Source organism: Larus michahellis, chromosome 7, assembly GCF_964199755.1.
Source record: "Larus michahellis chromosome 7, bLarMic1.1, whole genome shotgun sequence".
NCBI classification, from domain to species: domain Eukaryota; kingdom Metazoa; phylum Chordata; class Aves; order Charadriiformes; family Laridae; genus Larus; species Larus michahellis.
Genome location: NC_133902.1, coordinates 12561819 through 12574539, shown reverse-complemented (window position 1 = coordinate 12574539; position 12721 = coordinate 12561819). Strand labels below are relative to the sequence as shown.

Here is a 12721-nt window from a genome sequence, read left to right as displayed (position 1 = left end):
TTGTTTGGTTGGACTCGATGATCTCAAAGGTCCTTTCGAACCATGAAGATTCTATGATTCTATGATCTTCCTTGGAGTACCAACTCTTCCACCATTCTCACACACAACGTGTTTGTAGAACACAACCCTCTGAGGTGCAGCCACCCTCCCCTGAAATCCGCTCTGCAAACTGAACAATGCAAGTATCCTGCCTTTATCCCAAGATCTGAAAGCTTTGGGTTTTCCATCTGGCAAGGGCAGCTCTGAATTGCAGGGGTGGCTTTCTTCCCTGTCCCATCATCAGCCACCAAATCCCCTCTTTAAGGATGACAAAAGAATGTCAGAGGTGACCGAGGACTTTCGAACACACCATATGCTTGCATAGCTTGCCGTGACGGGTTCTGCTCTACCACCACTCTGACCAGCACACACTGCTCCCCCACCAACCACTGTCCGTCTTTGGTTATGAACTCATTGACAAGTTACCATGGGTAAACCAAGAATGAACTGAAGTAAGGACAAAGCATCTCACTCAAGTCTTGGGAAACTCTGTAATAAAAAGACAGCAGTTAACTGCTCTGCTCACAGTTACCATGGGGTATGCAGGACAGAGAGGCACACAGATGGGCACACGACCATTACTCAGTTGGCAACCTGAAAACATAGCATGCTAGCACGTGCTTCTCAGCAAAATTTTAGAGATGCTAATGCTCCGTCTGACAAAGATACTGCTCTTTACCTGTCCGGCCCATCCAGCCTTCTCATTCAGCTGCAAGTTCTCTTCAGCCAGTCGTGCATTTTCACTTTGTACCTCCTGCAGCTGGATCTCCTGTCCAGAAACAGCAGGCATTACTACACCGAGGCCCTCAGACTAAATCCCCCAAATCATTCTGCAGAGCAGCTCCGCCACTCCTGTTGACTGATGATGCAGGATGCTGATGGGATGCTGCTTGAGGGGTGGAGGGCAACAGCGTGCAGCACTGCTCAAGCAGGTACCAGCCCTGTGCCAGACAAGTTTCTTTCCCATTTACACAGCCTCAAAGCTTCACAGCTCCAGTGTCACATTATTTATATACTGCTATTCAGAACTCAACCTCCACCTACAACGATTCATCAAGTTTCACTGTTGGTTCAAGTTCATAGCCTTCTTGACAAATTTCAGTTAAGGAAGAAAAATTATTTGGAAGAATGAGGCTAGAGAGAGTTTTAGAGTGCAAACTCAAAAGTTTTAAACAGCTGACTCTAGTCTGAATCCGGGATTCAGCCTGGAGTTAAGAAAGCAACACGAGCCAGCTATCACCCTGCCTTAGAGAATATTGCCTCTGAGCAGGCAGGAGACCATGGACATACGGAGAGACGCTGACTGAATTTGTCAGGTCCAGTTCGTCTGCAGCAACTTCATACGGCAGTAGAGCACTTTAATAGTTCCATAATCCCACGCAGCTCCACATATACACATGCACATTTCCCTGTCCCAATGCTTTATGGATCATTAAATATTCTCTGGCTGTCCCAAGAGCTAATTCCCTGTGCATGTAGAGTCTCAGTCCCAGTACTTCAAGGTGAGTTAGTCCCTTCTTGACCTTGAAAAGCTGCTGTCTAACAACACACAATGACCAACTTATTCCTTAAACATTCCATTCTAACCCAGACAATGAGGCACTATGAACTGCATATGAGTCTGAGCTACGCGTTAGAACTGACCTGAACTGAGATTTGAGCAAGACATAAAACATCTATTCAGAAGGCAAGCACCCTTGGCTGAAACTATGCGTTGTCATAGTCACTAATGCCACCAGTGCTGCTCAGCAAAGTAGAAACAGAAGGGAGAAATACAGATGCTGTGGTATGACCTGCTAAACCTCCATGAAATTAAACAAATGCAAGATTTCATCCAACAAATAAGGAGCACAAGAAAAGGAAGGTGGGTTTGTGTAACTACCATCTCAAGATGCAGAAATCTTTCAATACTTGTCTGGAGTACGTGTGAAAACGGTACGTCTCCTCAAACTAGCAAAGGCCATGGAGTTTCACCCAGTGATTTATGTGGCTATATTCAACCCACGGCTAGCTGAAAGACTAAATAAGCAATTGCAGCCTCGAGGGCTGGAGCCCAAAATTTGTGACGCTGCTCAAATTAAGAGAAAGACTGGTGATTCATTATTAAGATAAACTCAAGAGAATCCAAGAGAGGCGCACATCAACCTAGATCCTCTTCTACCATTATGCTTACAACAGTAGGCAACAAGAACACTTACCAATTCTTTGCATCTTTTATGCTTTTTCCTCACTTCATGCTCAAGGTTTTCACATTTTTTGCGCTTTTTCTTGAGTTCAAAATCCTGCATGAAACAAGCATAAGTAGATCAGCAAATCCACATTCTTACAATGCATAAGAAATTCAAGCCCAGCTTCTAAGAACCCAATGCTGTATTAGCTACTTTTATTTTCTTAACCAAATCTCTTTGTGACAAACATAAACAATATAGAAACGAAGTGAAACAGCTATTCCTCTCTTCCCCAAGCCTTTCATCTTCTGGAAACAGTCCTCCATTTCCCATTTGCACAGACTTCCCACTTGTATAGAATAGGACGGAGGACAGAATGCGGGAGACAAAAAGACAGAGCTGTGCAAAATAATCAGCTTGAAATCTTAGCTGTGCTAGCTTAGTTCCTATTCCAATCCAAATGACATCTAGCAGAGTGCAGACATCCTCTGGTTATGTACCTTTATCTGCAGTTACTCACTACCACTCTTGGTTCCCCAGATTGGTAAGAACTGCTAAACCTCATTGTGAACTGTCCTTATTTGCTGCAGTAATTCACAGCAGATGTATTCCTCACAGAACAGCTGTCCCAGGTCAGTCATATCTGTTCAGGCTTTAAATAAGACTAAACCAAACCAAACACAGCACAGAATCTATTGATGTGTTTCCCTCTCATTTTAGCGTGACATGTTCCCCCACAAGCCTGGAACTGTCACCCAGCAACACTCTCCACGCAGACAGCCTGTGTTTTTCCACTGACACCCCATCCAATGTCAAGCTCCCCACTTTTGCATGGCAGTTGTACATAAAAGACTTCAGTTCCCAAAATCTCAGCCTGGATTCCAGGGGTGAAAACCCCAAGAAAAAAAATATAGCACTCCCTTACCCAAAACCAGGGGTACAACTCACCAGCTGCTGTATCTGTTGGCTGCTCTCTTGGTCTGTTACTGCATTTTTGGGAGGGAAATTTTCATGTCCTTCAGAGGCAGGTCCCAGTGGTTGCACACCCGGTTCCACCTGGAAAGCAAGTGAGATGTCAGAGAGCCGAGGGACAGCCAGCACCACAAAGCACACCATGCACACCAAAGGAGAAGGGGCTCTCCTGGCAGTACTGCCTGGGACAGCAACATTCCATGTGAAAACCCCTGACCTCTGAACTTCACAACTGGACATGGAGAAAGGTGGACACCATGCCAGGGATCTCTCAGAGATCACCAGAGACCTGTGCTGGGAGTCTTCTGGAGCCCAGGCAGGACCAATCAAGCCAGCTTGACTAAACAACCCCCACGCAACAGCGGGCTCCAGAAAGCTCTCAAATCTGAGTGCCTTCATGCCTCATCAAAGGTTTCAATGAGAAGCATCAGCGACACCTTTCTTGGCCCTCTCCAAAGCAATAAAAAGAAGACGGAAGATAGTCAGAAGGGAGGACACAACCCTCATAAACAGCAGAAAGTACAAATCAGTGAAGATGTCAGAATCTAAAGGCAGGGAAGAGCAGACAGAAAATGCCAAGAAATGGAGCATCCCACCTCAGCTGGGAGCTGAGGAGGACTGAAATGGCTGCAGATGTGCTATGGCTTATGTGCCACCATCAAACCAGATGAAAGGAGACACTTTTCTGTACATGTTTGCATCCAAATTTCTAACAAAATGACTTTTAATTAGGACTACAGACAAACACACCTTTAATCCTCTGAATTTCCGCTCTCAACTGACATTTGACTCGACATTGTCTGCCTAGAGTAATCCCTGACAGCAGGGCAAGGCCTGAGGTAAAGAGAGGAAAGCGGCTCTGCTAATATTTCAAACATTGAATTATAAGTTATTTTTGATAAATAGATTTTAGGGACAGGAGATCTTTAGGATCATCAAAGCCAGCAAACAAACAGCAGGATTTTGTGACTCCATCTCAGCCTCTAACCTTTGTTAGAAGTGGAATTTCTCATTTCACGCTGAACACCCACTGTACTGAGGGGTCTACGGTACTAACTCTGCGCTCCCTTTACAGTCGGCCATTAGGACGGTGTCTTAGCACTACACCTAAACCAACATTTCTTTTACCTACTTTAGGCTTGAAACCCTGGTTTTAACTACGTCTATATTAGTGGCTCCACTGCTGAAAGCCAGAAAACCCTAAGAGCCTACACCCAAGCCCCGGCTACCAAAGTTTTCATATTTTCTGCTACAAGGAAAATCCTGAAGCCACCATCCTGCGGTGCGGCTGAGGGGTCCCCTACTACCCATGAAATACGGTTCACATGGGAATCTGGCAGTCCAAGAACCATCTGGCAGCTGGAAATCTTGAGATCCTCCACCCAAGCCACAGTACCTTGTGAGCCACAGCCCCTGGGAGCTTTCAGACACGTTGTGAAACAAGGATTTAACTCTGGAATATCCACATATAAATGTTTCTGAGGCTTTTTTTTTTTTTTAAACCACCTGGCACATACTAAGTTTCAAATCTATATTTCACACCTCCCCTCTAAAATTATGCTTCCTCACAAGCTGAAACTGTTGCATTTTAGTCAAGTTTAATGAAATTAGGAATGCTAGTGGATACCGGCTAAGGTTAGATACCCGCTGCACAAGTACCATGCACTGTGCTTCGCAAGTCATGCTCTCTGGCAAATAGATACGCAATACAAATTTGCTGGTTTGTGATCACTTCCCAACAAAAAGCTAAACAAAATGATGACATTCCTAATTAAAGGCAACTTACAAAAAATTACAAAATCATAAATTTGCCCACGTGGACCTAATTTTCCCCCAAGAACAAAGACATGCCCCCCAGCCACATGCTCATATACTGTTATTTTTCCACAGAGCCCAGACTCAACACCGTATTAAACAACCGATAAACGAGACTGGCACACATCACAGAGAGAGCTGTGACCTGGAGCTGTGCCACCTCCTTCACAGCAGGGACTGGAAGATGCTTGATGAATGAGCCAGGTGCGTGGAATTTGTTCAACCACGCAGCGAAAAATCAGTGTACGACAGCTGCTTTCCACCCCCAGTGCTGCCCGTGGGGGGCACCAAAGTGGGCAGAGCCCCTGCCGAGAGCGCAGGCTGGGGATGCACAACTGATGAGCACGGCCAGGCTATACCAGCTACAGTCCAACAGACAGCAGGCGCAGAAGTACCTGTACTTTGGCAAACAACCAGGAGCATAAAGCACGCAACAGAGCGAATTAAAAATGTCGTAGACTTTCTAGAAAGCTCTGCCCTTGGCACCCAGGAAGGATCTGAAAAGCAACCTGAAAGGAGGGTGTAGCGAAGGGGGAGGTCGGTCTCTTCTCCCAGGTAACAAGTGATAGGAAATGGCCTCAAGTTGCACCAGGAGATGTTTAGATCAGATCTTAGGAAAAATTTTTACACCGAGAGGATTATCAAGCATTGGAACAGGCTGCCCAAGGATGTGGTGGAATCACCATCCCTGGAGTTATTTAAAAGATGGGTAGACATGGTGCTGAGGGACGTGGTTTAGTGGTGGCTTTTGTTACGTTGGTGGTTGGACTTGATGATCTGAAAGGTCCCTTCCAACCGAGGCAATTCTACGATTCTATGATCATCGCAAAAGTCCTGCCCCAAATGAATTGCTACAGCATTTTCCACCTAACCGTGGCCTATTCCTTCAGCTGTGCAAGGTCAGGCAGAGCCAGACCAGAAAACCGATGCAGGTTTCAGGACAAGGGGGGAGGAAGGCTGGGTTTGCTAGGTTGTTTTTAATTCAGATCAATCACATCCCACTGCTCAACATGAGTTGCACCAACACAACTGAAGGGGCAGTGGGAATAAGCAGCGGTGAGCAAGAGGCTGTTTCAAGCCAGCACCGCCACTGAAAGAAATCCCTGCTAAATTATGATTTGTCATTAGAGATAAGCATCACCTCAAAACCCTACATAAAGCAGTAAAGAAATCAGAAGGAGAAAAGAGAAATGGGATTTTCCAAGGACGCTTAGAGGAGAAGCTCGCTCTTTATACTCTGAGGAAGTTCTTTGAAAGCCAGGGAATACTGCACTGACACACTGTGCTGGGGAACAGGATAGAAGGGCAACGTAATTCCTTTTAATTGCAATAACCGTGGTTACTGCCCCAAGAGCTGACTTCATCCTCAGCACGGCACCACTGCGCCCGCAGGAATACAGCCCGTTGAGCCTGGGGTGTTCCCAGCTACGGGCTTCAGCCAAGAGACTGGCAACAGCCTCCTTGCTCCCCCTTCGCTACTGCTGTCGGGCTTGGTCTTGTCGCTATTTATCAGCCAGAAAATCTTTTGACAACAAGGACAGACTCTCCCGAATCAGAGAAATAAAAAATATCCATGAGAAAGACCGTAATACATGTTCCTGTCTGACAGAATCCACAGGGTCAATGGAAAACCAAGGTATGGAAGGGCCATTCGAGGAAGACATCCCTCCACATCATGGAGGAATTGGGGGCTGAGGGGCCACCAGGGCAGAAACTTCAAACTACGAAGAACCGAGATGAGGCTCTCTCTCAAACTGAACTGTCTGTAAGAACAACTGCGGAAGACAACAAAATAAACAGTAACAAATCACCAAGATCAGATAATATTCACCCAAGGGTTCAAAACCCCCCTTCGACATGAACTGAATCTCTCACGTCAGCAGTAACTGCATCAAGACATGCAGCGTGTCACTTCTCCAACATCGCCTTAATACGAAATAACTGGAAGCTGGCAAATGTCAAGTTTTAAAGAGTATTCTGGTAGAGATCTGGGGAGACAGAGACAAGTACATTTGACACCTGTTCTGGGCAAACTGATAAACACTAGAACAAAGATTAGGCAGATACTTAAAAAAACCCCAAACGCACATTGGGAGAAAAAAAAAAAAAACCACACAAATCTATAAAGAGTTTTTCTAAGGTGTCAGCAAGCAAACGGTACGATCTACTTGGGTGCTCTGAACACATTCAGCTACAGTACTTTGAAAGGCTTCTGCAGACACTGAGCCACCACGGGATGAGGACGAAGGTTTTCTCTCGGGTAAATATCTAGTAAAAACGAGAGGACTAAAAGAGAGGCAGCAAGAACCGTGCTCTCCACGTAGCCAAGAGACAAATGGTGAAAGGGCCTCATGACACTGAGAGATTACAGAGGGCCATCAGACAAATGATGTTTTAATAGAACCCAGTGCTTAGACAAAAAGGCACAGAGATCTATTGAGAAAGGGAGTGAAAACTTCATTATGCCACCATATAAATCAATGACACAGCATCTGGGATACTGCGGGCAGTGCTGCTTCCCCCAACACAAAAACGAGAGAGAAAATGTACAAAGGAAGGAGACAAAGATGATTAACACTGAATAATGGAAGAGGCTATAAAGAAATTAAAAAATGAAAAAAATAAAAAATGGCTGAAGGAGAGGGGCCTATAAACTCACAAGTGAATTGGAAAAGACCAACAAGGAATGAATGAATATTCAATACGTCTTCTGTGAGAGCCGGGGAGCAATACAGGAGAGCAGCTGGTGGGAATTCAGAAGACAAGCAGCCCATCCTCACACCACCTACAGACGTGAAACTCTGCCCCGGGACAACGCAGGTACCGAAAACTCTGATAATAAACCGGGTGAACACACACCAGGCCACCCCACGCCGGGCAGCCCCACCAGGAGCCCGCACCCCGCGCTGCCCGCCTCGGACACCCCCAGACCGCCGGAGCCGGGGGGCACCGGGAACAGCCCAGCCCCGGCCTCACGCACACCCCGCGGGCAGCCGGGAGGCCTCCGCCGGCCCCTCGCCCCCGGCCCTGGCCCAGAGCCACCCACCAGGACCGGCCCAGGCCTCGGCCCCCAGGGCGGGCTGAGCCCCTCGGCCTGTCCCGGCCCTCCCGCCGCCGCTTTCGGCCCCAAGCGCGGAGGGGCAGCCCGGCTACCCGACCCCGCAGGCAGCGGAGGCCCCGGCGGGCCTGGCCCGGCGGCCCGGGAGCGGCCCGGCCCCGCGGGCGGGAGAGGCGCTTGCCCGGCGGTGCCTCAGGCCCGCCCGCCCCAGCCCCCGGCGCAGGCGGCGCCGCAGCCGCCCCCAGCCCAGTCCTGTGAGGGGCCCCGCGGGAGGCCCGGCCCGGCCCTTACCTGCCCGCTGCGCGGCCGCCAGCGGGGAGGCGGCGCCCGGCGGCGGCCGGTACGTGCCGGGCCGTACCACTGCGGCCGCGGAGGGGCGACCGGGCCCGGGGGCGGCCAGGCCGCGGGCCTGCTCCTCAGCGCGGCCGCGGGGCTCGCCACGGCGGGGGCCGTGCGGGGACGGGCCTGTCCCTGGCAGGGAATGGGGACGGAGACAGTCATGGAGCCGCGGCCGTGGGTGCCCATCCCTCACCCGCTGGGAACCAACGTCTGAACCACTGCCAACACCGAAAACGTGTGTTTTCAGCAAACGGGGGCAAAAAGAGATGTTGCCTGGTTTCCTAGGCTGGAAGACACAGCGCAGAGACCCGTGCCGGGGAAGACGAGCAGGTCTTGACCCCCTCGCGTCCGTGTTCCCCGGTGAGACCTGGTGCTTGAATGCGGCATTCGAGACACCAGCACAGCACCTGCTCGCAGCGGCAGCAAGCCACAGTGCTCACACGCTCTAAGAAGCTTCCGAAGAACAGCAATTAATGGAGTAATTAAGTAGCAAAACTTTCAGATGGCTGGCCCACCTGTCTCACCTGCCTGTGTGCTTCCCCTGCTAGCGCCGGCTCTCCCAGGCAAGCCTCCTGTGGCAGCGGTGAGCCGGTGATGCAGGTGTTTGGCGTTGGTACGGGTGGTCCCGGGCGCGTGGCAGCGCTCGGCAAAGCATTGCCGGAACGGGTCTGAGAGGACCGTAGACAATCCTTGAAATTCTTCAGCGCGATCTGTCTCTGCAGCCGTAACACCTCTCGCTGGGACTCCCGCAGCAGGCGATCAAACTCAATGATGTTCAGGCAGCGAGGGTCATCCTGCAGGAAACACAAACGCAACACCCTGTCGCTGACAAACTCTAAAAGGTGGAACAGGACGGGATGGTGATTTAACATGCAAACACCAAAAGCCTTACTGAAGAGACACACTAGCAAAAAGTGGCAGACAAAGATTTCTGTTTCCTGGGTCTCCAAAGCCTCAAAAGCAGTCACTTTGCATCCCTTATGCGAGTATGTTATTTCTCCCGCAGATAAAAACTAGCCTGTAATGCTTCTGCAGGTACCCCAGCACAAAGCAAAAGGGCTTTTCTGAGTGTGTGCTTTCTCGGTGCTTGCCAGCAGAGAGCGTGTCAGGATAATATAATTTCATTTCCCAGCCAAATGAGAGCCTTAGCTGGTTTACCTCCTTGGTGTGGGTGCTGGCATCCTCTGCAGCCCTACGCATGCATGGTGGTTAGGGCTTTAAATGCTGGAAAGAATGAAGAACATCTGGGAATTGTTCAGTTCTCGCTGAGGATAATGTTTGTTTTTCAAACGTTCTTGATGTCTAACCTCTTTGGAGAGAGTATGTGTGGACGGGCTGCTATCTTTAGCAAAAGTGGTCACTCGTGTCCACTCTGGACCCAAAACCAGCTCTTTTGAAGGAATCCAAGTGCAATCTTACTCTCACGATATGTCACCAGCTTGTTAGTTTTTCAAAGGTTTTTAGATTTCAGGCAGCTGAAGAAACACATACCTGCATGTCCATACATACGTACAAAAGCTGGTTATGAAAACCTGTCTTTACGAATATGCTGCTGGAGGAGACATTGCTCGTTCCTCTGGGAAGCTCCTAAGCCAGTGAATTCAACAGATAGTTGGTATCCAGGACAAATTTAATCTGCTGCCCCGTTCACTTCTTACTCGTCCTAAAAATAGCACCTGCCTCATAAATGCAATTTACGTAGAAAATCATGGTTACTCTCATGCTACAAGGGGGAAACTGAGGCAGCATTAATGGGAACTGACGACAGATTCAAGAAGTGAGCAGCTGGGCCTCCTCTGTGCCAGACCCATGTTCAGGTTATCAGGGTAGTAGTTCTTTAAACAAAATTGGCTGTGGCTGGCTGTATAAAATCTCCCTTCCCCCACCAAAAAAAGGCAGCTATTCCCAACAGACAGCCTCTGAAGCCTGAGAGAACAAGGGAGTAGAAAAAAACCTCAGTCCTCCACTCACAGTTTCTATTATACGCATCCCCTGCAGCTGCCTTGCTGTTCCCCGCAATCCCCCACTTCCAAGAATCTCTGCTGCAAGAAATTGCAGCCTGGTTTGAGCTGGAGCTGGGGTTTGTTTGGAAGTCCATCACCAGAGCATGATCACAGGAAATCATTTTATCTTAAGAGCCCCGACTTTGCAAAACAAAGCCGTTACTGGGTGCAGGGTGTCTGTCCTGCCACTGGATAGGAACCGAGTAGATTAATTTCATAGCTGCTGAAAAATTTGTGCCGATTTAAATAGCCTAGATTAAAATTGATTTGGTTACAAACTCTTGACTGTGCACATAATATCTCTGCATATAAACCCCTTCATTGGCATAATGCATTTTGCATGGTGCAGACAGATTAGGTGAATTTTGAATTTTAACTAGCTGAAAATTAAAATTTAATGAGCAGCTTGCTTGGAAGAGAAATGGGAAAACCAAGATCAGACAGAATGATTTCCTCTCTTGCTATCTCTTCTCTGTGGATTCCCTGCCCATCTATCGATGCCCCTGTCACTGGTGCCTCGGCAGTTACACAGACAGACGGTGTCACCTCCTGAGCCACGGGGGTCACCCAGGCCCTCGCAAGGCAGCAGCTGAACTCATCAACCCTGAAGATTGCACCCATGTGTATCTCCTTGGCCAGCAATGAGTCTCGCTCACCCGCTTTTGTCACATTCCTCCACAATTTGTCACTCTCCTGTCCCTGGCAGATTCAGGTTGCCCAGCATGCTCTGCTATGAAAAACAGAGTGCTTTGGAGAGGGTCTGTTCCCCGTTCTGTGGGGGCCTGCAGTGAGAAATCAAGGGGACGGGAAGGAAATTTCTTCTTGCTGACACCGCAGTGCTCGGTCAGACCTGGGTCGCTTTCTGCTGTGGTTTAATGCCAGACAGGATCAGCAGCGCGGCTCTGTACAAACAGCAGATGACACCCGCTCATTCTTGTCCTGACTAAATCTACCTTAAGGAAAGACTGAGAATCCACCTTCAAACCTATATTTAAAATGAACACATGGGGAGCTCAGGGACAGAAACAAAGCTGCTTTCAGGGAGGAAGTATTTGTCACCTAAATATCTTGTAAGTAGGGTAGATAGAAATGTAAGTACTCATTCAGCTCAGCTGGGTGCAGGAACGTAGGGTTGCACTTGACCACATCTGCATTAGCAAAACAGGGAGAACCCAGTGCGAGCGTTACTGAGCTGCTCGTGCGTTTATTAACTGACCCAAACTGAAAACGTCCAGCTCGTGAACAAAAGACGTATCTGATATGCCCAGAACAGGTTGCTTTAGTCATCTTGAGTGGGAACCATTTCACCTAGCTTCAGATGTCTGCAGAGACTCCTTTCAGAGTCATTGCAGAGAAACGCTTTGAGGGAGCGACACGTCTGACCAGTTTTAGATATCTGTCTCAGGATGAGCTGAATTATCCCTTTTATCCCACCATTTGTATCAGCAAGTCCTGTGCTGGTGCTAAGGGGAATGTAGGTCACCAGCCCTGGTGCAGGCATCAGCGCTGTAGATGCTTTCATGAACGCCCACCCTTGTCTAATGATTTGTACCCTTAGTCGTAGTCGTACAAGGATGCACCTAGTTATAGCCAGTCTCGTGGTGGCTGTGAGCGCTGAGAAAGCTGCAGCTCAAGACATGAGATTTAGACTGTTTCTTGGGAATGTGCTCAGCTGGTTTACTTCCCAGAGAAACACTTTAACAGGAGGTCCTGCTTCTACAGCTTGCTTGACTTCAGCACTGTGAAAAATCGTCCTGTGTCTGTGGCTTCTTGGGGCTTACCAGGGAGGGAGTTTTAGTCCCTGCTGAAAATGGCAGCTCAGACCCATGAATTCATGGAGGGACAACCGGGGTGTCCCCTGGCAAACTGTTCTGGAGGGGTCAGAACCACCTCTGCCACACACTCACACAATGTCCCCCATCCAGCTTATGCACCAAATGCCCTCTGTTTTCAGCCTGCGCTTGGGACTAATTGCCCTCACACCGCTTCCTGGAGCCTGGTTCCCATCACTGTTGTTGCCCTGCTTGTCCCTAGCCACTGAGCGATGTCCCAGAAAGTGTCTCACCTTCCCTGCGAAAAGTTTTGCCTGCAGCTCTCGGCACTCCTGCTGCAGAGCTTCAATCTGCTTGTCTTTTGCCAGGAGAGCACTGGCTTGCTCTGTCAGGTCCTTGGCACGCTGGCGGGCAAACACTTTTTTGCACAGCTCCAGGCTGGAGCCCTTCAGAGGCACCGGAGCAGTTACCTACACCAGAGAGAGAGCAGCAAGGGAGAAAGCCACATGTGCTGGTGTTCGTTAACAACCACCCCATCACCCCAACAGCCGTCGG

General features: G+C 49.0%; 1 protein-coding gene across 10 annotated transcripts in view; it reads right to left on the bottom strand.

The window, feature by feature from the left end:
- TSPOAP1 (TSPO associated protein 1) overlaps positions 1-12721 on the bottom strand; it is a 73516-nt gene that overhangs the window by 43343 nt on the left and 17452 nt on the right. For 7 of the 10 annotated variants that reach the window (XM_074593444.1, XM_074593446.1, XM_074593440.1 and 4 more), the window contains exons 4-8: positions 12460-12636; positions 8907-9185; positions 3156-3263; positions 2238-2321; positions 719-808 (exon numbers count right to left, since the gene is read on the bottom strand). In XM_074593444.1, the coding sequence (XP_074449545.1) occupies positions 719-808; positions 2238-2321; positions 3156-3263; positions 8907-9185; positions 12460-12636 (738 nt within the window). Of the gene's footprint in view, positions 1-718; positions 809-2237; positions 2322-3155; positions 3264-8343; positions 8388-8906; positions 9186-12459; positions 12637-12721 lie in introns of those variants that run through there. The other 3 variants (XM_074593441.1, XM_074593443.1, XM_074593449.1) reach the window with 3 other exon arrangements.